At 43.4% G+C, this 25,641-nt stretch overlaps 1 protein-coding gene across 6 annotated transcripts in view; it reads right to left on the minus strand.

The window, feature by feature from the left end:
• Nucleotides 1-2,249: 2,249 nt before the first annotated feature.
• LOC149315445 (targeting protein for Xklp2-like) overlaps nucleotides 2,250-25,641 on the minus strand; it is a 36,455-nt gene continuing 13,063 nt past the window's right edge. For all 6 annotated transcript variants that reach the window (XM_089513478.1, XM_089513474.1, XM_089513479.1 and 3 more), the window contains 15 exons: nucleotides 24,126-24,245; nucleotides 22,325-22,457; nucleotides 18,646-18,774; nucleotides 17,323-17,415; nucleotides 16,027-16,160; nucleotides 13,793-13,947; nucleotides 12,882-13,053; nucleotides 11,997-12,135; nucleotides 11,152-11,368; nucleotides 9,743-9,844; nucleotides 8,942-9,115; nucleotides 6,764-6,910; nucleotides 5,525-5,636; nucleotides 4,709-4,875; nucleotides 2,250-2,877 (listed from right to left, as the gene is read on the minus strand). In XM_089513478.1, coding sequence (XP_089369604.1) covers nucleotides 2,767-2,877; nucleotides 4,709-4,875; nucleotides 5,525-5,636; nucleotides 6,764-6,910; nucleotides 8,942-9,115; nucleotides 9,743-9,844; nucleotides 11,152-11,368; nucleotides 11,997-12,135; nucleotides 12,882-13,053; nucleotides 13,793-13,947; nucleotides 16,027-16,160; nucleotides 17,323-17,415; nucleotides 18,646-18,774; nucleotides 22,325-22,457; nucleotides 24,126-24,245 — 2,105 coding nt within the window. In that variant the 3' untranslated portion in view covers nucleotides 2,250-2,766. The remainder of the gene's footprint in view (nucleotides 2,878-4,708; nucleotides 4,876-5,524; nucleotides 5,637-6,763; nucleotides 6,911-8,941; nucleotides 9,116-9,742; nucleotides 9,845-11,151; nucleotides 11,369-11,996; nucleotides 12,136-12,881; nucleotides 13,054-13,792; nucleotides 13,948-16,026; nucleotides 16,161-17,322; nucleotides 17,416-18,645; nucleotides 18,775-22,324; nucleotides 22,458-24,125; nucleotides 24,246-25,641) is intronic.

Below are 25,641 nucleotides of genomic sequence, written 5' to 3' on the forward strand. Positions count from 1 at the left end.
GACAACTGTAATATAAAATAGAATTGGTTAAAATAAACAAGCAACAATGCTAGAGCTGATCAAGCTGGAAATCTCTCTGGAAGCCAAGATGACAAGACTGAGGCTGTTGTACTTTGGCCACATCATGAGGAGTCACAAGTCACAACTCACTGGAAAAAAACATAATGCTGGGAAAGGTGGAGGGAAACAGAGAGGAAGGCCAGATGCCAAATGGATGGACTCTATTAAGAAGTTCATGAGTATGAATTTGCAGGACCTAAGCAAAGCAGTGGAGGACAGGGAGTCTTGGAGATGTCTCATCCACAGGGTCGCCATGGGTCGAGATCGAGTCGAAGGTGGATAACAATAACAACACCTGGAATACTGCATCCAGTTCTGGGCACAATTCAAAAAGGATATTGAGAAGCAGGACGGTGTCCAAAGGAGGGCAACCAAATGGTGAAAGGGTTTGAAAGCCTCCAAACCCCATGAGAAGCAGCTTAGGGCACTGGAAATGTTTAGCCTGGAGAGAAGGTTAAAAGGTGATATGGTAGCCCTGTTTAAATATTTGAAGGGATGATTTAAGGGGAAGAGATATTGAGATATGGAATTGTATTATTTTAACTGTAAGCCGCCCCAGTTATTCTAGAGAGGCGGGATATTATTATTATTATTATTATTATTATTATTATTATTATTGAGGATGGAGCAAGCTTGTTTTCTGCTGCTCCAGGGATTAGGACCCAGAGCATTGGATTCAAACTATAGGAAAAGAGCTTCCACCTCAACATTAGGAAGAACTTCCTGACAGTAAAAGCTGTTCAACAGTGTAACCATGGAAAGATGTTGAATCTGTTGCTCCAGGTCCTTTTCTCTGGAGTAGCAGAAAGCAAACTTGCTCTATCTTCATTCACTATGACATTCTTTAACCTTCTCTTCTCCAGGCTAAACATATCTGTTTAAATCACCTGCCAAATAGTGGTTTGCCTACCCTAGTTAGGTGGACCAAACATGGTGACCCATCATTCTTAAGCACAGGCAACATGTGACCCTCAGTGCCAAAGGCAGCATGCCTTTGGATCCCAATTGCTGAGAAACATGAGCAGGAGGGTGCTACTGCCCTCATGTCCTGCTCAAGGCTTTCAGAAGCACTGGGGTGACTGCTGCGAAAAATAATGAACTAAATACAACTGTGATCCAATACAACTGTGACTGCTGAACAAAGGCAACCTGGTCAGTGGTTGTTTCCAAGCAGGTTTAGTGCATGCCTAAACAAAAGTAACTCTGTGCCATGGATATGTCCATCAACCCTGTGTTATGCCTGAGCATCTCGATTTAAGAGCCCATTGAAAACAGCTAGCATTAAATATGTAAACTATGAAGACTTCTTCCACAAGCTATGTGAAACTGTGCCAGAACTTTTCATAAACAAAGTTGGATTTAGTTTTAATTTGCAAAATGCAGGTAGGGTTTTGTTTTGTTGGTTCACAGGCCAGGCCAACAAACGCTTTATCTCAGTGTGCCAGTCACTGTGCGTAGTGGAAGTGGGACTAAATAGGACCTGAAAAACTGAACCATGCTATTGAAACTGACTAGTTTAGGAGTCAGAGCAAAAGATGATAAAAGAAGCCTCATCTGCTACAACAGAATCAGACCAAGAGAAGACAGACACAGTATGGCATTGGCTCTAGAGAAATAGCAAAAGCCTCAATCTGGCCAGATTCACTAGGAGCTTAAATAGAGCAGGGTGAGAAGGAAGGTGTAGCTCTTCAGGAATTACTGGGCTACAAAGCCCATCAGCCCTAGGCAATGGCGAGGAATGCTACAAGTTGCAGTTCATCATCATCTGGAGAGTTCTGTCCTGCCAAGCAGCATAATGGCAGGAAAAAACATTACCTGGACTACTCTATAAGCACAAGGACATAAACCACCACTTGTCAGAATGACTGAGGATATGTATCAAAGCATAAACAAAGCACATGTCGTTTTAACCTATTAAAGATGTCATTGTTTGCATCTTTGCCATCAAAAACTTTAGGAAATGCTGCCTGTCCTAGATGAGGCTGAAGTCTCCCTCCTTTTATAGAGAGCTGGAGAAAGGCAAGAGCACCTCTTGGGGCCATCACCATCCCACAACTGTGCCACACTGCCAAGGCTTCTCCACCATGACATCTGTACGTGCCATCTCCCATCTGAAAAAGAGACTAGTCTGATTCCATTCAGTTTATGTAATAATCACATAAAAGTTTATTTAAAACTTGGTCCCCTGATCAGAACCAGCAGGTGAGGCCGCAGAACTTAGGCCAGGAACTGAGACGGTCACCCAAAAACAAGGAGCTCTTGGCGTGGCAATCTGAAGCCAAGAAAAGTTATTTACAGAGGAGGAGTGGAGAAGTGTGAAGGGTTGGCAGGGGCTGGGGGCCAGGTTACATACTTGGTTGGGAAACAGAAAAATGACACCTTGTCCTCCCAAGGGGCAGAGAGAAACCTGCCCAGTAGTAACATTTTATTTTTGTTAAAGTATACAATATTTGGCATATAAACACAGGCTCCTCTGAAAAGATGGAGCCACACTAAAAATGCAAACAGGGTCTGGAAGCAACTATAGTCAGAATACAGTCTAGTTCTTCGCTTTCAGGAAATGAAGCCATGAAAAAAAAACCCAGTCAGTGGCAGTTTGAGAAAAAAAGTCTCTGCCATGGAGGGAAAACAGCCCGAGAGTGAGGAGGACGGTCCTTTTGCTCCGGGCAGATCAGCACTGGCGATGGTGGTGGTGGGGAGGTCACGTCAACGCTGGAATCGGTCAGAAAAGTTGGGAGACTTGGGGACTGTTAACGGATGTTCACTGGGCTTGATTTCCACATTATGGTACTTGCGGATGGGGTTGGCTTTGTGCACCTGAAAGAAACAAGAAGAAGGAAGGTTTGAGCAACCGTGAGGCAAGGTCCTGTGTTTTCCGACATGAAATGGCCCTGCCCATCCCAAAGAGATTGAGGCTGCTTAAAAACATAGGAAACCCTTTAAAAAACAAAGGTGGTCCTCCAAGCCCAGTAATCAGACTGACAGCAGCTTTTTAAAGGTCCTAGTCATGCTACTCAAGATCCCCATAATGGAGATACCAAGGATCTAATAGGAAATATGGCATCTAACATCTGTTAGATCTACCATCCTTTGTATACCAGTCTACCAGCATGCCAGTTCTCTCCCCATGCAATTTTCAGAAATTCACCCATCTCTTGGTTTTGAAGACTTGTAGGACACTGCCACTACAGCAGCTGAAAGTATCTAAGGATGCTCCCTCAAGCTTGTCTTAATGCTCTGGGATCAGCTGGTTACTTAGAAAGCATCACTTGTTCCAGGGACTTCTGTTGCCATTGATCTAATCCTCAACATCAGTTGGCACTGATTAACCTGTTGACTCTGCAGCCATTAGCGAATATACTATAACAAAACATCCTGGCAATGGTGAACTGACCTCTGTTCCTGAGACACAGATGGTGAGGAAAGGAACATTGGGTCTTACCTGTGAGATGTTCGTTTTTAGTGATGTAGGTGGAAATATCCTATAACGTGGGTTGATTCCATCTCTTGCTCCGAAATAGGCAGAAAAAACAAACTTGAAGGAGTCGATGCCACCAGAGGGAGCAACCCCCTCCATCCCTCAGTCAATATTACAGTCGAGGATAGAAAACGAACTCAGAGAGCATTTAATGCAAATCTAAGTATAATCAATAGAAACTATCATAAAGTCAAACTAAAAATAACTAACAACCACCCTTGCAAAGCCAAGGGAAACAGCCTCCTCAGTTCTGGGTGGGGAGGATATTTCCACGTACATCGCTGAAAACAAACATCTCACAGGTAAGACCCAATGTTCCTTTTTCCAGCGATGGAGGTGGAAACATCCTATAACGCGGGACTTACCAAAGCTGCCCAACCAATGGGTGGGTGAACTGAGGCATATCACTTATGTGAGAACCACCAGATGTGTCTCCCAAAGGAAACCTCTTTTTGATTCAAGGCAATTCAACAGAGGTGGCATGTAAATGTGGAAGATAGACCATGTCATGTCCTAAATTTATCTTAGATGGATGAGATTGTTGGTAGTGCAGAGGAAGTAGCTGCACTGTAAATGGAGTGATCAACAACTGATCACAACAGAGATATCTCAATCTTCTTGTAGTATGTTAAAATGCATCCAAGACAAGCCACAATATTATCAACGCCTTGTTTTGATTGTGACAAAAAGATGTTGAAATCATTTCTTGAATCAGGTTATTAGAAAACACAGCCTACTCGGAGTGAGGCAGGAAAAAGACTGAGGGATGGTGGGGGTTGCTCCCTCTGGTGGCGACTCCTTCAAGTTTGTTTTTCCTGCCTATTTCGGAGCAAGAGATGGAATCAATCCACGTTATAGGATGTTTCCACCTCCATCGCTGGAAAAAATGAAGGCACACAAAAGGAACAAGGAGAGAGGATTTGTAGACCAGCAAACAGGACCACTGGTCAATAAGGCATAGGGAGGATTTCAGTGACAAAGCATGTGCATTGTATGAAGTCCCCTCCTGTATTGCGCAAGACAACACCACCCCTAAAAATTCCAGTGATCTAACTCTTGCACAAAGTAGTGCCATGAGTTGGAGTCTGCAATGGCCCAATTCTGTCCACCTCCAGCTAGTTACACAACCTGAAGTAACATCTCCCATCTCCCAAAGGGGGGCTCATTTACCAGCTCATCTCTGAGCCTGGCCAATTCCCTTTTCTCTTGCTCTTCCTCAATGCGCCTCGCCGCTTCTTGCTGTTGCGCCTTCTTGGCCTCAAGCTCTGCCAGACATTTCTCATACTCCTGCCGCTCTCGAGCGCGCCGCTCTGTAGCAAGCTCAAAACTTTCAGGAGCTGCAGAATTGAGTTCAGAAACATAGCGAACAACACAGATGCAGTCAAATGAAAACAGGTATGCAAAGCACAGCCTCACAGCACTACAACATACAAAGAATCTAACCACTGTTGCTAGCTGTCAGAGAAGAACTATCTGCTTAGAAGTATCCTGAAATTTATTTTCTGCTCAAGTGAGTTATACCCAAGAAACAGAGCTGTGTGGCTGATCTAACTCTGGTGGGGTGAGATCAAGAGAGAGAAGAGAGTTATATGTCTGCATGTAAATCCTAAGGGCAGTTTGTGGGAAGCAAAAAAGTGGTTGTGAGATACAGAAAATGCTCCTGTGAACAAAGAGGCTTCTAAAGAGCAGCGGTAAGCTAAGCTTTTTGCCCTCAAGGAGCCATAGGGCATGAGGGGGAAGCCTGCCAGGTGTTGCCAAGACTGCAGCTTCTTGCCTGCACCTTACGCCTGTCCGAACTTAGCACTCACTCAATCAAATGTGGGTGACAAAAGGGCAGCCAAGGTCAGTGAAGCATGGGCTGCTTCCCTGCCTCCCACAGCCACTGGGCAGAGATGTCAGCTGTCACTGGAAGGTCTCTCAAAGCTGCACATCTGAGGAGCTAGGCTTGGCATAAAGGAGGTGGCAGCTCTGATGAGGAAGACTTACCTGAAAGGGACTTGCTCTCCTTCTTTGGCACAAAAGGTTCCTGGTGCACAACAGTGCTGGGCTGGGCCTTGAAAGAAGCAGCCTCCTTCTGCCGTTTCATCTCTTCCTTGAGCTTTACAAGGGGTAAGAAACACAATCAATTGTGTGTGTGTGGGGGGGGATTTAATGAGATTCCTGCACCCCATTGCCACAAAGGCCCCGGAAGAGATTAAAAGATCAGCAAAATCCAAGGGAGTATGGTAGGAGGATGGGGCTCAAAACCTCACCTGTGCCAACTACAAATTAACGGCCAATTTACACAATGATATTTTGCACCTAGCAACCCACTACAAATACAGTACTACCTCCAGTACCACAGTCAAGGCTCAAAAGCATATGTGTATCGATAGCAGCACACATCTTTTGAGAACTCAGAAAGCTGCAGGCCTCCACCTGTGATTATCTGTTTCTAAAAGACCTGCATGGGATTTCTAAAAGACCTGCATGGAAAGGCGGCTCTATTTTATACATGGATTGTCACACCCTCATAAGCAAGGAAGAGCAAGAATCCTCTGAAGTCTCACTACTTTGTCAGTAGAATTCAGAGACATAGCCATGTTAGTATGGAAAAATCAGTATGCAAAGGGATCTTGTAGTACCTTTTAGACTGAGTGAGCAAAAGACACTGTAGCATAAACTTTGGTAGACTTCGTCTGCTTCCTCAGATCCAGTTCACTCCATGCATTTGAGGAAGCAGACCAAGTCTACAAATGCCTGAAGGATGTTTGAGATTTACTTTCCAATCTGCTAGGGAAGATAGCTGCATGAAACAGTCTCCCCATTGGTTTCACGGCAGGCTACATTTGTTAGCTAGATTTCTAGGAACTGTAAGGCAAGGGAGGTCAAGGACTTGGCTAGATGTGACAATCAAAGGGTCTCCTAATTTGAGCTGATGCACAGACGTGCACACACTTTTCTTCTGAAGCCATGTGTTTCCCACCCCTCTCTCATGGCTTCTGTCCCTCTACAGCCCAAATAAGATACCAATGATAAGGTTTTTCCTTCTTATAGACAGATAATTTTGAACATAAAAACCAAGGCCAAGGTGATGATCAGATTTGACAGCCTTAGGACTCTGTTGGATGCTACAATTCTGGATGCTTCTCTGTCCAAAATGAGAATCAAGTCAATTAAGAACATCCAACAGGCCTCTTAGCCCAAAGAACCATTCCAGCTTCTACAGTGCAACCTGGCCCTCACCTGTTGCTGCCACATCTCATGCCGCAGGGCTCCTCGTGCATCAACTGCCAGCTGGAAGGGCTCTGGCTTGGTGGGGTTCTTTACCTTCTTCTCTGGCAAGCTGATGTGGTCAAACTGAGGTAGCTGGTGGGCTTTGAACTTGGGTACCTAATAAACAAACAGAACAGGGCTAAGCAGTGCTTCTCTGAGGTCAGTTGCCCCCAGTCTGTTGCTCCATGAGAGGCTTGTCACATGGTAAGCCAATTCCTGGCATCTTGGATAAAGATTATTCTCTAGATCCACTTCAGCTGAGCTTCAGGCCTGGTCTGGAAAACAAAGTGTCTTGGACGCCAAGTCAGAAGGAGTACACTCTAATGATTCTCTTGGACTTCCTAGCAGTTTTCTAGATCACTGGCCATAATGTCCTGCTGGCCAGGCTGTCAGGATCAGAGAGGTTTTTGCCCTATTTAAGTGGTAGTTTGCATTAAAGGTGCTAGTAGATTACCGCCCCACCCCTCAGTGGTTACTGCTATGAGATTTTACATATTTCAGTCCCAAATGTAAGTTAGTTCCAATTGCTGATTTATTTTAATTCATGCTTCTGCCATTTATGTACTGCTACATTATCTATTTGTTTGGATTGGCCTTACCCACCATGGCATAAAAGCAGCAGCCATTGGAACAATTCAGGAGTCAGAATACCTCTCAGGGAAGAGGAGACTAGCTAGACAATAGTGGAAGGCTTGCTCAGAAACTCTGCCTCAAAAGTGAGAAATCTCAGACACTGATGGTTTGGAAAGAAAGCCTGCTTCATATAAGGAGGTGTAAGATGCATCAATCCACAGGCAACTTCCTTTTATAACGAAAATTACCGGAGCACTTGGGATCAGGCTCAAGACAACTCTACTCTACTCCACTATCTATTAAAACTGCTTTAGTGGAGCAAAATACAAAGTCATGCTTTTCACCCCTACATGTTGATTGAGATGTCTTGTCAGAAACCAAGAGATACCAGCAAACATGGACTCAAAGTATTGTTGGGGCTAAAATGTGTTTTTAAAGAAAAGTGATGGGAAAGAGGATATTGTAAATGGGAATTGAATTAGTAAACAAATAATTAACTGAGTTGTGATAAAGGTTTACAGTAAGGTCATTATTAATTATGAACAAACAAATGGGGAGAATGGGCCTTCCTTGGAATGACAGCGGCGTTTACGCATTCATTCGGGTGATATCCCACCTTTCTCTGGCACCCAAGTCAATTTATAAAGCAGATCAGCAGAACTACAAATCTAATTTAAAAATTAAATGTCCCTATTAAAAATACTAATATAAAATAGTTTAAAAGAGTTAAAACATAATTGAAGATCCCATTAAAAAAACCCTTTGTCACAACTACTTAGCAACCAAAGGGCTGTTTAACTAAAAAGATCTTTCCTGCTAGTGAAAAGAGTAGAAAAGAGGTCAAATAAGTCTTGCAATGGAAAGATTTCTCAGCCAGGGAGCAGCCACTAAGGAGACTGTCTCCTATGTCCTCTCCAAATATGATCTTTAAACATGGACAGGACTATATAGAGATAGGGTCTTCCAAATAGTATGGATCCAAGCCATGTATACTTTATAGGTGGTAACCAGCACTTTAAATCAGGCCTGGAAACAGACTGGTAGCCAGTGGAGTTGTTGCAGTAGTAATGGAGTTATGTGCTCCCTGTAACCAGCTGTCTGGCTGCAGAATTTTGGACCCACTGAAGTTTCCAAAACAGTTATATAGAGTGAGTAAACTTGTTACAAGAGGTAACATGCAGATTAACACCCCCTTTATCTCTTTACAGTTTAAAAATTACCAGCCAGACAGTAGGAAGAGTGGAGCAATCACTTTCCTATTTTAGTATTTGTACACAGTGCAGACAGCAGAGCTAACAGAAGCCAACCTCCTGAATGAACCCTGCTCCACTAGTGGGAACCTGTAGCTTTCCTTTTTCCTCCTTCACAACACCTGCTTTTATTTTTGGGGACCAGTTGCAAACGTGTGTGTGTGTGTGTGTGTCGCTGCAGCCAACATCTGCCTCCTCGTCTTTATTACGAGTTGAAGGAACATGCTATTCCTTTTTCAGCAACAGCCCACACCACCCTTGGCAGCTGAACTTCCCATAAGAACGCTCTCTTAAGCTAGACACCCTTTTTTTTTGTACTACTCACCTCTTCTTTCTGCAGCTCTTCAATTTTCTTCTCTTTTTGGAGCAGCCTCTCTTTGTCCCGTGAGTCAAAGGAAAAAGGGCAGATCTCCACTTGCCGTGGCTCTATGGTTTTTGGCTTAAACGGCACACCAAAATGTGGCGCTGGCTTGGCTTTGATCACCGGAACTACTTCTTCCTGCAGGAGACAACACTGTCACAAGCATACCAAGGAGGGTAATGTGCAACATTCTTCCCCAGCTTCATCCTATGTGGAGTTTTGTTTTAAGGAAATTTGGACTGCTGCCACACTGCAGAATTAATGCAATTTGATGCCGCTTTAACTGTCATGGCTACATCCTACAGAATTCTAGGATTTGTAGTTTGTTGCAGCAGGTGAGCTCTCTGACAGAAGTTAAATAGCTCCCAAAACTACAAATCCCAGGATTCCATAACATTGAGCCATAGCAGTTAAAGTATTGCCAAATTGAATTAATTTTGCAGTGAAGATGTAGCATTTGGGAGGGTCCAATAGTTGCTGTCCTGAAAAAAGGGTGCATTCTTGTATCCCCAGGGATCCCATCCCTGCTTCCTAAAGGGACTCCACACAATCTGCCTGCCACCTGAATATATGCAGTCCTATGGAATCAGCCAAGACTTGAATTAAGTGCTGCAAAATGGAAGCCATACTCAGGCAGAAAAATCAAGATGGCCATTCAGCCAGAGCTCACATCACTCCCTACCCTGGCAGCCAGGTTGGCAACCATTGAGAGGTTGGCTGATGCTACTGTTTAAAACAGAAGTTGAAATATATTACAAGCTTCACCTTCTCTTTCTCTTCTCTTGCCAAGGTATTGGATCTGTTTTTCAGGGCAAAAGCTGGGGACTTAGGTACTGTGATGGGAAGCTGTTTTTTCTCCGGAACACCCTGTAGGAACAAAGCAGTAGGTTGCAGTAAGGCCTCTCGGTTAGTCAAGTAATACTAAGCATACACCACCATACCACCAGAACTTTCTAAATTGTCTAAATCTTTTAGTTGAGACAAGTTAAATATTAAATATTCAAGTAGGGACCAAATGAAAACACTGAAAGTCCAGCTAAAGATTACACCTGTCTGACACCTTTAATGGAACAGTGCTTCTTTCCTTCATAAAACCCTTGCCTCTCCCCCCATGGCTTTCCTGGATTTCTTGACCAAGGCTGTTCTGTTCATATTGGAACAGTACTTGGTACTGTTTTTCTGCATTCAACAGAACTTTCTTTTCTATGGTGCTCTCTGTTGAGGAAGTCCTGAGCATTTGCAATGGAATCCTTGTTAGTAATCAGGATTACTACTAATTTGGCTACTAAGCCTCAGCATTCGCTTAACTGAGACATTCCACTCCACCTAGGGTTGTACATTACAGGGAACAGGTGAAAGCAGATGGACACACAGTTTTTCAGGAATACCCTCCTCTATATTGATAGAAGCTCCAATACAGATCTAGCTATTTCTTACTTTCCTCTTCAGAAAGAAAGCAAAAGAGAACTCATGCAATGCTGCTGTTAGTGTTGGACTAGAACTGCAGAGATGCAACTCTTCTTCAGTGAGCCCAGGCAAGTTGCTTTGTCTTTCTTAGCCTGGTCTATCTCATAGAACAATTACCATTACTCTGAAAAAATGCGAGGTACAAATATAAATATTAAATCAATAAATGGTTACTAGCTTGATAGTTATTTATCAGGATGTGCAATTTCTCACTGTTGCTGGCCTATACAACCTCCATCATCCCTAGCCAGCTTTGTCAATGGTGAGAAAGGTGGAGGGCCACACAGATTGCTACATATTTCCTTCAGTATCAAGAAGCAATACGCCTATAACTACCAGTTGATAAAGAACACAAATTTATGTTCTCCTTGTGTGCTCCCTAGCACCATTTAGCTGGCCAACATGTGACCAGAATACATTGGGCCCTTGTATCTTCTAGCATTTAGTTCCAGGACCTCCTGTGGATATTCAAATTAAAAACAATGGCACAGTAGGACTGTGTGCCTTGTAGAAAATGGCAAAATCAAGATTTGCTTTTTGGAATTTATATATTTTAAAAATATTTTCAAACCATGGATGCTCAAATCCATGGATAAAAAGTCCATGGATATGGGGGGCTGACTATATTGGATTAGACAGGGTTCTTGTCTGATCCAGCCCTCAGGGGCTCTTTCATCATGTTCAGGCATGCAAGGTGCAGGAATTACCACCACATCCTCTAGGATTCTGATGGGGCATGGCTTCGAATGGAATTCATAGTGCTCCTCCTCCTCTGGTTTCTTGTTCTCACGGTCTTGAATGCGCTTCTCAATCTCCAGGTTGAAGCCAATTGGTTTGGTGAGCTCTTTCATTGGCAGCTTTTTAGGCAAAAGGGGAGCATCCTCCAAGATCCGGTGGTTGAGTTCCTGAGCTTTGAACTTGTACCTGTGGAATAGAGCAGCAGACCATGAGCAGGATGAAGTTCCTCTTGTATTTGAGTGTTCACCTAATACTCAACTGACAACAAGCATTAAGAGTTGGAAGGGAACCTAGTTAGTCTCTTGTGTTCCCTCCTGGGAGGTAAGCAACATATAAATAAAACAAAGTAAAATAATAAATAGCTTACTCTACTTCCTTTGCAGGAACCCCACTGCTAAAGCAACCCTGAGAGTTACATATCAAACTGGCTTAAAAACCTACAATGAAGGAGAGTCCATCATCTTCCAAGGGACTCTGTTCCACTATATAGCAGTTCATACCATCAAGAAGTTCAGCATCTTCTTTCTTGCAGTTTGGACCTGTTGGTTTGAATGCTGCCTTCTGGAGCATGCTCATTACATCTGGCAGCATTTCAGATATCTGAGATGGTTATCATATTGCCTCTCCTTCTTCTCTTCTTCAGGACTAATAGACCCAACTCCCTCAACTGTCCCTCCATCAGAAGGCTTGCCTTGCAGACCCTTTGCCATCTTGGTCACCCATCTCTGCCTAGCCCTCACCTTCAGTCTGTCAGCATAATCATCTCTGAGAGCAGCTCTTCAGATGTAGCTTATAAACAAAGAGTTACACTTACTGCTGAAGCCTGGCAATCTCCTCAGCCTCCAGTTCAGCTGAACTCTTGCATGTGACAGGCCTGGAACGGGTCTTTGTCTCAAGGCGGGGAGTTTTTGGGTTAGTTACCTTGGGCTTCAGGGGTCTGTTCTGTGTTATGCCTACAAGCCATAGAAAAAAGGCAGAAAGATCTATAATTAGACAAGAGCGCGTGAAAGACAGGGTTGGGAGTCCAGGGGCCAGTTTCTGCCCTGGGACCTCATTGGGGGGGCAGCATGAACTGCCAGAAGCAAAACAAAAGAAAACAGAAACAGGAGTGTTACTGAGTCCTCTTTTGGTTCAGAAAAAGCATGTATTATCATCATCATCATCATCATCATCATCATCAACATTTATTTATAGAGCGCTGTTAAATTTGCATAGTGCTTTACATAGTAGGAATCAAAATATTAAAAAAAATAACGATAACGAAAAACCTGCCACAAGGTGTACAATCTAAAACATCAATGTACAAAATTAAAACATCTCTAAAATAATACAGCAAATAATAATAATAATAATAATAATTATATCCTACCCCTCCCTACAGATCTACATTGTGACAGATTAACAGCTAGTACTATGGAATGCCTGCCTAAACTGTTTTGGGATGTTGAACAGTGAAGGGAAACTAACAGGTGAACTGTTACACCTGGAGATTTCCAGAAGCAGCAATTTGTTGGTTAAATAGTCTGTAGGGGAAGAAAAAAGGGAGCCTAGAGAATGTGGAGCAGCAAAAGCAGACATGGGGCTTTTATGCAGAGGGCCATGCTATGTCCACTCCTGAGTTTAGGGGGCTGTGCTTACAGTGTTCCCCATGCTCTGCTGGCCACAGATGGACCACCAGCTCCCCGGTTCTTAGTTTTACCTTCATCATCCTTCCTGCTCCTCAGGTGGTAACGTGGGGGAGTGCGTTTCTGGAAGTTTTCTACTTGCTGAGCCAAGGATACATATTCAGCAGGGTTTTCTTCAAGCTTCCTTTTGTTACCTTGGGAGAGATTGAACGGTTTTGGGATTGTGGGTCCCTTTGCCACTCGGGCCTGTAAGGAGACACAACGGACGGGGTTAAGCTCAAGTGGCTCTGCCAACAATGGAGCTGTTCTTGCATAGCAAAAGGTTCACCCAATCTTCCCTGATGGAAACACTAGCCTTGCCACGAGACTATAAGGAAAAAGCAGCACCCTTTCACCAGTTTCCAAAGACATTACAAAGTCTTATGGCATCTTAAAAGAGGAAAAAAGTTTTATGTGCTGTACGTTTTCATGGATTCCAGCCTACTTCCATCAAATGCATGAGAAGTTGCCCCAGTTTGCAGATATTTATACACCGATTTACATGGGAGGGGAAGAACTTTAAGAGAAAATCTGATTTACAGGTGAATCTGATTTATAATCTTGGTGGCAAAATCTGCCTTGGAAGCTCCACATTTTTCTGGAGGTCAGACTACCTCTTGGAATTTGAAGAGGTTCTTTTCATCACAATTTATGAGCTAAACTGCTTATTTCAGAAAAATACCCAGATTAGCACAAAACTATTGCTTGGTTTATAATCACTGTTAAGGAAAACAACAAAAGATGCTGTCTCTTTATGTTCAAAGGCAACACAGGTGAAAGGCCTTACAGACCCATTCTTTCTGCACCTTCCATGTAATTCATAATGCACACGTTTTCATTTAATGCTTCAATCTTTGCTTTTCCAGTTATGACATGGAGCAGCTGACAGCTCTCAAGCCAGACCTCACTCCCCATATTGAATCTTAGTGCCCCCTTCCACTCTCACCGGAGATGGCGGATGTCTCCTCAGGGCTGCTATGAAGTCCACCTCCTTGTATTCTGTGCCAGGCTGGCTTTCCCCGTGCTGTTTAATCCTGTCGTCTGTGCAGAAATGGAAGTCTACTGGCTTGGTTATATGGGTCGCTGTCTTCACAGGTTGCCCTGATGGAGAAAAAAGGGATGGAGGGGGAGGTCCTGAAATTTAATGGGAAGCATTCCAAGCCCTACAAATTTCAGTGACACCTGAAAGATAATTCAAAAGTATTCAAGCTGAAGCCTTAGCTTTGCATCCAATCAAGATAAAAGTGGCCTGAAAAACATACTAAATTGGTGGGGGATAATATGCCTTAGAGACCATCAAGCTGAATTTACATCATTGGGATGACATTACATTACTGGGACAGCACAGCAGAACAGCAGAAAAGTATATAAACACATAGAAGTTACTATTTTGGGGCCCCAATTTCCACAATCCCACAGTTAGCCTGGCCACTAGCCAGCATGGCTTGGGGAATTCTGGAAATGGCAGTTCAAAAAAGTAACTCTATCAACCTGTGCTCATGTAACGAATTGCCATATTGCTTACACAAGATAGCTCCAGAACTGTAGGGACAGGGTAGCTGGACTAAAGTGATCAAGAAGGTGGAGCATATTCCCCAAGAAGGAAGGCTAGGGGAAGTTGTGATGTTGGGAGATTAGATTCCCCTTCACCCCTGCTTTTTCCTTCTCCAAGACTGTTCCTTTGGACTCATGTTTGTATCCAGATTGTTAGGCCCCACAGTGCATTGGATGCATGAACACCTCACATAGCTTAGGGGCACCTTTATAAATGAGATACAATGGAAAGACCAGCCACCCAAGGCGAGGGGAGGAAAGTAACTTGACAGCTCTACAAAGTCATTCCTTGTTCACTCTGTTCAAAGGGAAAGCTTCTTGCAACGCTAGAATTTTGGAATCATCCAATAAAACAAAAGTGGCATCAGGTTTGGGATGGGTAGTCCCTTTCAAACTGGCTTAGGGAACACTGCCTATATTAGCTATATTAACTGCCTGCCCAAGCTTTTTTAGGCTGGGAGGAATGCCTGCTCTAGGCCAAAGGAGATGGTGGTCATAAGGACCCTAAGCAGGTCTCATGTCAAGCCCATTCTGCAGCAGTCAAATAAATAAATAGATAAATAAATAAATAAAATAGAACAACAAATCTCAGGTACTGGCAGAGATGGAGGACACTGTCCTTCCCTGGTGGGGGTGCAGGAGGAACAAAGCCATTTGTTCGTACATTAGGAATAGCGAGCCAGAAACTGTGTCTATACAGCAGGGCTGGGAAACTTTTATCCCTTCAGAAACTCCTATAATCTCTCGCTATTGCCAGTGCTGGTTGGAGCTTCTGGGAGCTGAAATCCAATGTTATCTGGAGGTTCAAAACTTCCACACCCTTGATGGACACCAAGATCCTCTTATCATCTGCAGCAGTGCTACTCACAGTGATGGTTCCTGGACTGGTGCTGGTGCACATGCCATCAGCTGCCAGTCCCCTGAATGTTTCCTGAAAGAAACAACTGCAGCCAAAGGGGACAAATATGGCAATGGTCTGTGGCGTGGGGGGAGATGGGTCCCTGACAAAACCCGATCTATACATTATGACCCCATATTTGCGGGACTTATGTACCCAGACTTATCGTGGATAATAGTGAATTGCCAGAAGTCGACCATATAGTTGCGCTGTAGGATTTCCACATGCTAGAGCAACCATATTCTTTTAGACTTGGGGAAGTGAAATTGCTGGAACTGATTTCATGAACATGGGGGTCATACTGTACTAAGATGACAGAGAGAGAAACTGGGGAGATGGCCTTCTCAGTGGTGACATTTGGCTTATGAAGTCTTGTCAGGGGTTTCCAGAGACTTTCTGGGACTGAAAGCCTTCTTATGATCCTACTTTTCTTTTTTCAACAATGGTCACATTGTGCTATTCTGGCATTTTCATGTTTCCAGATCTTTACTGCTTTCGAAGCTATATTAGTTTCCAATTTTACTCTATTGTTGTTGTTGTTGTTATTGGTGAGCTGCTCTGGGAAATACACATGGACAGAGCATATAGCAAACAGAGATAGCATTGGCACCTATGTGTCAGAGATGGAACTTAAATAAAATTATGAGTGTAGTGTTGCCAGCAACACCTTTCATAAGCTACTCTCCCCTCCCTCTCCTGGTTCTCATGCCAAGTTACTTCATGCTCACCCGGTCCAGCAATGGCAGCTCTAAGAGACTCCTCATTCTTCCTGCGCAACTCAGCCACCTCTTGCTGCAGTTGTTGCATCTTCTCCACTTCCAGATCCTCTGTGGACTTTCCCTTGACAGATGGATTCTTCCTCCTAAAAACAAAATAAAGCCTGCCAATGCTTTCAGTGAAAAGAGCGGCACAGACACAGCATCTCCTACACCTAGGCAGAAATGAAGTAGCCCCCCCGATGTTTGATGAACTACTACAACTCCCACCATTCCCAACAAGGGCTACATTGGCTAGGGAGTTATAGTCTAACATCTGGAAGACCACATGCATCCCACCCCAATTTATGAGCTTGGAGATGATGGAGAAAGGAGGGCGAAGATATGAAATGCAGACATAAAACCAAAAATGAAAGATGCCCCATTTCTCAGTACAGAATAGACCCCACATTTACTCTGAGGCAAGCACATTTCAAAGTTTTAGGGACCAGATCTCTGCTAAATCTGATCCATTAAGTACCAAGTGGCCTAATATAGAATAGTCAGTATTCTGCCAATTAGGACACACATGAACTAAAATTTGAACTTTTAGATATATATAAAAAAGGTTTTGTGTTAGATACTCAACCATGTAGACCACTCAGAAAACTACTAGAATAGTAAAAGAACCTGAGTGTACTCTTGTGCAATCACCATTTATTTCAGTAAGTTCTGCAATGGCATTGTTTTTTGCAGGCTTTTGGATTTTCAGCTTCAGCAGTCACAGCATCACTAAGACCACCTCAGACAAAGTGACACCCTTATCCACAAACAAGTGCAGGTATTCAAGTTTCTAAACATGGTGCAGGTAACCACAGTGTGTCTGAGAACCAGTTTTCTGCCCCTGGAACCCTTCAAGGCTGCATGGATGGTGAAAAATACCCCCCCCCCTCCAGTTTGGAGCAAACAAAATGGTTTCAAAGAATGGTTGTGGTTTTGTTCAGACTTTCTCTCTCTTCATTTTTGGAATGAGTGGTTCTCATGGGGGGAAAAATTGGCTGCCTGACAGCCAGAAGTCACATACTTACAATTACTCATCAACTCAACAACTTTCCCCAACCTGGATCCCTCCACATGTGCTGAACTACAACTCCCATAATGTTGGCTAGAGGACTATGGCAGTTGTACTCCAATGCATCTATAGGGGCCAAAGTTGGAGAAAGTGGAAGAAGATGCTGAGTGGTAAAGAAGAGAGCTTTCCAATGGGTGGATATGGACTAATAGCATCATAGCCAGTTAACAGAAACCAGATCAAATCCTACAACCTACTTTAGTGTTGCAGGTGTGACAGGTACTTTGGCCTTTGTGGGTGTAACATATCTGTTCAAGGCTATTTCGCTCAGTTTGTCCTGTTGAGCAGATCTGGAAGAGTTAAGAGGAAGAAAATAAGGATCAGACTTGCTAACCACAGACTACCTACTGCATCCTTTTCAAGTGTAAGAGGTTTCCTGGCTGCCACCACCGTGCAGACAATCCCCAAACACCAGTGCTGAAAGGCAACCGAAAATATTAGCTTTACCTGAATGCACAGGCAGGTGCACATGGCTTAGATTTCTTGGGAATTCTGATACAGCTGGAGAGGGAACAGCATAGGACTGCTAAAAACTTCTCATCTCCTCATAGACTTAGCAAGGGCAGCCCCTCATCCCAAGAGCATTCCTCCCCATCTTCACAACAGGGAATGGGAAAGGTATATGTCTGCTGCAGCAGATCTGAGGCAAAGTCCTCCAGGGACATTTCCCTGAATCTTTGAGATCAACAGCGTGATACAAGGAGTACTCTCTCCTCACTGATTGTGCTCCAGTTTTTCTACACTTGCAAAATGCCTCTGTTGAGGCTCCAATCTGTTTCCTAACACAGGCAGCACCAGCTTTCCACAGCAAAGGAGCCTATTTCCAGCACCTCCTTTACATAGTAGGTAATGTGGCTAATCTTTGCAGGCAATGACTTGCATTTCAAAAATTTGCAGATCAGTCCTCTTTTGAGTCCCCTAAGCAATGAGGTGCTGAGATTCGCAAGAGGGAAAGAGAAAATTGGAATGAATCATCCTGCATTCTACTCAGTTTACAAAAATCAGCCTGTTAATTTACAGTTTCCTTGTTAGTTATTGGAAGTGGCTGTGAAGCACTGAATTTCTGCTTCAGTCATCAAAAGTCTGAGTGATCTATTGTATTTTCAGTAATTTAGATGTCTTCCCACACACCTGCAGTCATATCTTGACATCCTAGAGGATTAGAAAGTTTCTTAAGTTGCTTAATTTTTTTTTTTTAAGGGTGGAGGGGCTCAAGATCTTTGTCAGAAGTTGCATTCTATGCGCATGGCCACATTCTGTGCTTGGGCAGAATTATACCTCTTGCTGAATCTTAACACCAAGGTCTGTCTTTCCAAAACTCTCCTAGTTTCAAAGGGGCTGTTTAGGGCAAGTCCCTGGAAGAGTAGGGCCCAAAATGCACACTTCTACTGCACCAAGCTTTGTACTTGAACAGGGCCTGTGCAACAGCAGGGAGAGTGGGGGCATGAATAGCACAACCACATTAAAATATCACCAGCCCATCTTTTATGTCTCCCACACCAGGAATATTTCAGACTTACAATTTTTGTTTCTTTGAAGGGGGAGGTTCTTGTTTGCTGGCCATGGCAGCAGCACATTTTTCTGCTTGGCTTTTGGTCATGAGTCTACGCTGGGCACTCTTCCGTCGAGCAGAAAGCCTTCTTGCCACCCTGAGGGAGAGAAGGAAAGGTCAAGTGTGCTCTAAAGAAGGGAGCCAGTTGCAATGCTTTGGCCATCACTACTCTGAAGGCAGCAAGTGTAGAAGGGAGAGAGCTTAGCTTCAAATACTTCCAGGCATACCTCAGTTAACGAAGCCTCTGACAAACAAGCTCATTTTCACAGAATCATAGAGTTGGAAGAGACCCCAATGGCCATAAAGTCCAACCCCATTCTGCCATGTAGGAAGACAACTTCCAACCACCCACAACAGATGGTCCTCCAGCTTCTGTTAAAAAAATCTTCCAAAGTAGACTCCACTACGCTCCAAGGAAATGTGTTCCACTGTTGAACAACTCTTACCATGAGGAAGTTCTTCCTAATGTTTAGGTGGAACATATTTTCCTGGAGCTCTGTATCCTAGTCTCTGGAGCAGCAGAAAACAAGCTTGCTTCATCTTTAATAGGAAGCCCTTTAAAATATTTAAACAGGGCTGTCACACCTCCTATTAACCGTCTCTTCTCTTGGCTAAACATACCCAGCTCCCTAAGCCGCTCCTCAGAGGGCTTGATGGTTTCCAGACCCTTCACCATTTTGGTCGCCCTCTTCTGGACACAATCCAGCTTGTCAACATCCTTCGTGAATTGTGGTGCCCAGAATTGGACAATGTATTTCAAGTGACATCTGACCAAAGCAGACTTTTTACAAAGCATTTTTTTTACATTTGCCCAGCTTCTGCCTAGCTGAACATTTTTTTGGCAGCACTGGCATTGAGAGGATAGTGAAGCAGGGCTGGAGGAGAACACAATGGGATTGTCCTCTAGCCATTCCTACTGTAACTATTTCTGCCTTCCTACAACAGACCAGGCTGCTAGAATCCCTGAGCAGACCTGCACTGAAAGAAAGTGGGGGGGGGGGGGGGAGAGCACATAACCTGCCCCATCATGCATGCATATATACATCTCCCCTCACATACAGATCTAGAAATTTGGCCACCAAAGTGGAAATCATAAGGCTGATAAAAGAAAACGTCACCCCTAGATGCATGATAGCAGAAGCTTTCAGCTTATCTCTGGAAGGCTGATCATACTCTCCTTATGCTAGCCTTATCTGGTTGTTTCATTTCACATATGCATATACAGTAGTTAATTTTGGATAAAAAACTTGCTGAAACAAGTTGAACTTCTCTTTATTTGATGGGGTGTAGGAACGTATTTCTGTTCTATGTTATTTTTGCCTCCAGTACCAAATATTATGTTAGAGTAATGCCCAGAAACACATCTACTTTGTTGAATGAGGTGTATCTGTAACTTGTTTCAGTGCTTGCAAATATATGGAGGCACATCTGGCCAATAGGAAAAATGACAGACAGAGGCAGTCAATTGTTTGTTCTTGTTGTGTATCTTCAGGTCGACCTTATCATTGGCTTTTCTTGGCAAGATTTGTTCAGAAGAAATTTGTCTTTGTCTTTCCCAGAGGCTGGGAGAGTGTGACTTGCCCAAGGTTACCCAGTAGATTTCATGGTCAAGGTGGGAATCGAGCCCTGGTCTCCAAAGTTGTAGTCCAACATTCAAACCATTATACCACATAAGGTATTATTTCCTGGGCAATGGCATCTTGCATGCGATAATGCCTATTGTTTTAAAGGGGGGGGGGGAACCACTGTGTGTTCAAGCACATAGCAAGAGCATGGAGGAGTAGGTTAGCACTTGCTAACAGACACAATGGCTGTCAAATAAATAAAACAATTCTTAATCTCCCACCTGCCCCCCAGGCTCAAGGTGGGGTACAACATAGTTTAAATGCATAAATTAAGACATATAAATATGGGATACAGTAAAAACACCCAACACAAATTTAAAATATACCCATTTAAAATTCATACGTTAAAATAAACTGGGTAGGCCTGCCAGAAGAGATAGGTCTTTAACACTGTTTTAAATTCAGACAGCATGTTCAACTGTCAAATCTCTCCTAGCCAGAAATTCCAGTTTAGGGGTGGCTGACACCAAGTTCCTCAAGGTGACAGCTGTCAGTCTAGTCCTGGCCGGTAGAAGTAAATGTCCCCCAGAGGACCTGAGCATATCGGAGAGATTATACAGGATTATAATTACATCCAGAATCAGAAGCAGTCTGCCTCTTTATTCCAGATTATGGAGAACAAAGGCCACTGTTGTGCTTGTATTCTAATGTGGAAATAGAATGCAGGACTAGATGGATCTTTGACCTGATCCAGGGTGGATCCCCTCACGTTCTGATGAGAGAGAAAAGAGCCAACTGCAGATGGAAAGGAACCAAAAAAGTGCCTTTTGGGGAATAGCCTTATTAGCTGCATTTTCTCTTGAATCTGCAGTACTTGATTTTTATCCCTTTGTCTGTCAAATGCTACATCAAAGAGGCCTGCCCAGATATTTCCATGCTAATCACAGATTCTGTTTTGTAGAGCAGCTGCTTAGAATTGTTTTTTTTTTAAAAAATCTCTTTTGAAGAAGACATATCTCATGGGATAATTTCCTCTTCTCATTCATGGGAATCCAGACCTGCCCCCACAACCCACATGTGTTTTGATGAGGTAATGGAAAAACCCTGGTTGACGTCCTCAACCATTCAATAATGAACTGCATCCTGAAAAGATGCAAAGAAATAAAAACCTTTGTTCATTTGGACTGAAACAGTTAACCAGTTTCTTATGGGCAATTTGGTTTCAGATATTACACCCTTCCTGGAAATTCTTACCACTTAAAAGGACTAGAAACCCAGCATCTCACAGTATTTATTCAGTAGCTTTATTTACACAAAATGTCAAGCCAGAACTGTTAAGAATTCTGGCACAAGAGTGTGTACTGTCCAGTTGCTCCCACTTGCTCACTGTTGCACTTTGCTGAGTCTCAGCAATTGTGGCTTAGGGTTTTTTCCTAAAAGGGCCATTGAATTTAGAGGGGCAGAGGATAGGTTTCTTGTCCACATGACTGTCAAGTTACTATATTAGGTAGCCTGAAAAAAGGAAACTTTTGCACATGTCTGCACAGGCAGTGCTCTACAATGTAGGATTACAATTTCCATTTTCTTTATGACCCTTATACAGTGGGCCCATGATATCCACTGAGGTTTGGTCCCAGGGCCCCCCATGGATATCAAAATCCATGAATGCTCAAGTCCCATTGTATACAATGGCATAGCAAAATGGTGTCCCTTTTTTGGAATTTCTATGTTTTTTGAATATTTTCAAGCCATGGATGCCTGAATCCGTGGATAAACAATCTGTGCATATAGAGAGCCAACCAGGGGGTTGGACTGGATGGCCCTTGTGGTCTTTTCAAACTCTATGATTCTAATTGCTTTCTAGCTCAGCAGAACCGCAGGTCCAAGGCAGACAAGTGAGAAGCAGAGGGAAAAGAGCCAGGTTCATAGGCTGAGCAGGCCACTCCATGAGAAAACATGGAATTCCTGTGGAAAGACTACCATGTCAGGCAACAATGGAGTCTAGCTCTGAGGCTGCAAGCTGTGTCAATGACACCTTACAAGGGAGAGAGGGTCACCTGGATCTGAGAAAAACATTCTTACCTTCCAGGAGGCCTTGCAGAAACTGCTGTCGTTACTTCATTTGATGTGCTCTGCTGCTCTGTCATAGCACCAACCACACCGGGTGTCCCTCTATTTGACAGTTCTACGTCCTTATTTTCAGTGCATTTATCACCTAAAGATAAAGAGTGCATTAACTATGTTTTTAACTTTTAAAAACTCCCACCTTTGCTTCTGCAGGGTCTCAAAGCACCAAAGGTCTGCGCAGGAAAACCACAGCATCCACCATACATAATCTACATAGCAAGGCGTTTTTGCACAAACTCTACAATCCATTTGGACCATTCTTTTTCCCACCTTTTTAAATTCTTGATGCAGAAGAAGCTTTTTAACTGAGTGGAGCCTCTGTTTGCTTTTACTGGTGTTTAAATAGGTCAATGATTGCATTCATTTTGTTTTACTTAATTCTGAGCTGACTCACATTCCAATCTTGGGAGATGACTAGAATATAGACAGAATAAATCAGGACAAAAAGGAGAAAAATAAGCCTTTAGTGTTTAGTATCTCCCATTTTGATTTGTGCTATTTAACTAATTCAGAAAATAGATGGAGTCAGTGACAAGTTAGGAGGTTGCCAGGTTTCTAGATGATATCAAAACCAAGTGAATTCAAAAGGGATTTCTCAAAAGGGATAAAATTGGCAACAAATGGCTAAAAATGAGTTTCAAAGCAAGGGTAAAAGATGTGCATTAAAACAAAGGATCCTAATAGAATAGACCAGGGTAGGCAAAGTGTGGCCACACAGGGTGAAATTTGTGGTGCCCCCACCCCTGGGTGTGTGTGAAAATTTGTTTGCCCTAAAATGTCGCCCAACACTCTCCAGGCAGAATGGTGGGCATTTTGATCAACTTTTTTTCTCCTCATGCTACTTTTAAGGCATAACTTTATGGGGTGACTACCGGGTCATTTATTTATGTAAAAAAGGCCTCTCCTGGGCCTAAAATGGCTCAAGGGGGCCTAAAACTTGGCAAAATTCTTTCATGCTCTCAAGAGAGTTTGGAGTAATTTGTGAGTTAAATAATTTTCTGATTTTTTTCCTGTGTTGGTGGGGAAACAGCCTTCCAACACCTCCTCAGGCCTGTGCAGTCTCCTAACTATCAGTGGCTACCCACCTGTCATAAGACACAGCAGAAGGATTAAATTTCCTACAGTCGTCTGGGGGAGGGGGGGAGAGGAGGAAATCTCATAATAATTAATTTAATAATTTGTTTTATTTATATACCGCTATTCCAAAGATCATAGCAGTGAACAGCAAGTAAGCTAATTAGCAAGTAAGCTAATTTGCCCCCAACAGTCTGGGTACTCATTTTAGCTCCCTCCTCGGAAGGATGCAAGCCTGAGTTGAGCTTGGGCCCTTTGGTGGTCTTGAACTCGCAACCTTGTGGTTTTGAGTGAATGGCTGCAGTACAGGCATTTAACCACTGCGCCACCAGGGCTCCCTATGGTGTGGCTTTATGACTGACATTATGGGCCTTCAGACTACATCCAGGAAGACTCTCTCATATAGTTCAATTTATGTGCACAGAGCAGTAGTGAGAGAAATTTAGCTGCATCCCTACCACACAAATGAACTCTGGGCTGAACTAGACTTGCTATGAATTTTGCCTAGAAGAAATCTGACCCCGCAAGGTGGTGCTGGAGATCTCTTGGATTGTGAGCTGTGCCACCAGTTAAGAGAATCAAGACACAACTCAACATGTTCACAGGCCAGCATCAGATGAAGACTTCTCACTGCTGCTCATGCTGTACCACATAACCGCTGCTCTGGACAGTAACAACTTACTGGATTTCAGCATCGGTGAGATGATAGCATGTGGGAGCTTGGCCCTTGATGCTGACGCTCTCTGCATGAATGCCCGTGTCATGTCCTCTCTTGGGGTGCACAGTGTTGGCCTTCTGAGATCTGCAAGAACCAACAACCTTGTAAGTTAAGCATGTTGGCAGGGAAGTCATCAATGCCACAAAGAGTCAGTCAGTCAGTCATGTTGGTCTCCTCACCAATACAAACACTTGACGGATGCTAAGGAGATAGCCAGAAATCTTTTGAGTGCTTTGCTCCTTTTTCACCTATGGGGAGATTAAGGAGTTGGAAAGTGCAAGAGGCTCCCAGGCCTCCAGAATCCACTGCCAGAAGCTGAGCCTTGTATTGAGCTGAACTTCTTTCTCTTGGAGAGCTAGGAGCTCAGGGGGAAAGGAGAGAGAAAACTTGTGTATGGGAAAAATTGGTAATATGGTAGTTTATTTCAGTGCTTCTTAAGCCATGTGATATTGGGCACTGGCATTTTTTAAAATGTGCTAGGGACCAGTGCCATATTTGTGCCCACTGATTAAAAATATTTCTTTCTTTCCTGGAAACTTGCCAGGAACCACTCACTGGCTCAGTCAGAGACTGGCACTGGCCAACGGACTACCACTTTGAAAAGCAGTAGTTTATTTAAATGGTTTTTTTAAACATATTTATTATAAGTTTTTAGTTCAGGTGGGGAACCACCTTGGACCCCATTCAGGAGAAAGGCCACACATATATATGGAGGCCAGGGTTCAATTCCCAACTCGGCCATGAAACCCACTGGGTGGCCTTGGACAAGCCACTCTCTCAGCCTCAGGGGAAAGCAATAGCAAACCTGCTCTGGAAAATCTTGCCAAGAAAACCTGTGAATAGGTGTGCTATCAGTTGGAAACGACTTGAAGGCACAAACACTACACACACACTTGTCCCTCCATATTCGCTAGGGTTAGGGGCATAAGACCCCCGTGAATATGGAATAACCGCAAATAACAAAAACATCATGTTTTTTACCCGAGAGGACACCTCTCTAGGAATCTCTAGTTCCTCCAGTGCAACTCTGTGGTCAACGTCCGACAGACACTGACCACAGAACTGTGCTGGAGGAGCTACAAATGTCTAGTGGAGTATTCTCTCTAGGAATCTCTTAAGTCTTTCAGTGCAACTTTTAGTTAAAGTTGACCACAGAGTTGCACTGGAGGACTTAGGTGTTCCTAGAGAGATATATATTTGGAAGCAGCTGGAGCTTAGTACTTGTAATCTTCCCCTTGTCCTTTCATTCACAAAGATCAGAGTTTTGGTGATCAAAGTAATGATAGTTTTGATAGCCATTTGTTTATGTTCCACAATGCTGAGGGTCTAGACAGCTTGCATGTGTTCCTGCAATCATCAAAGATTATTTTCAGAACTATCAAAATCTGCCTGGATGACATGCAACCAGTCCTCAATTCAAAAACCAAATATAAGAATGGATAGAAACAACTCATTACCCCCTCAAAACATGGAAGCATGC

This window comes from Sceloporus occidentalis, unplaced genomic scaffold (genome assembly GCF_023333645.1).
Source record: "Sceloporus occidentalis isolate IW3139 unplaced genomic scaffold, rSceOcc1.0.p SCAF_3, whole genome shotgun sequence".
NCBI lineage: Eukaryota > Metazoa > Chordata > Lepidosauria > Squamata > Phrynosomatidae > Sceloporus > Sceloporus occidentalis.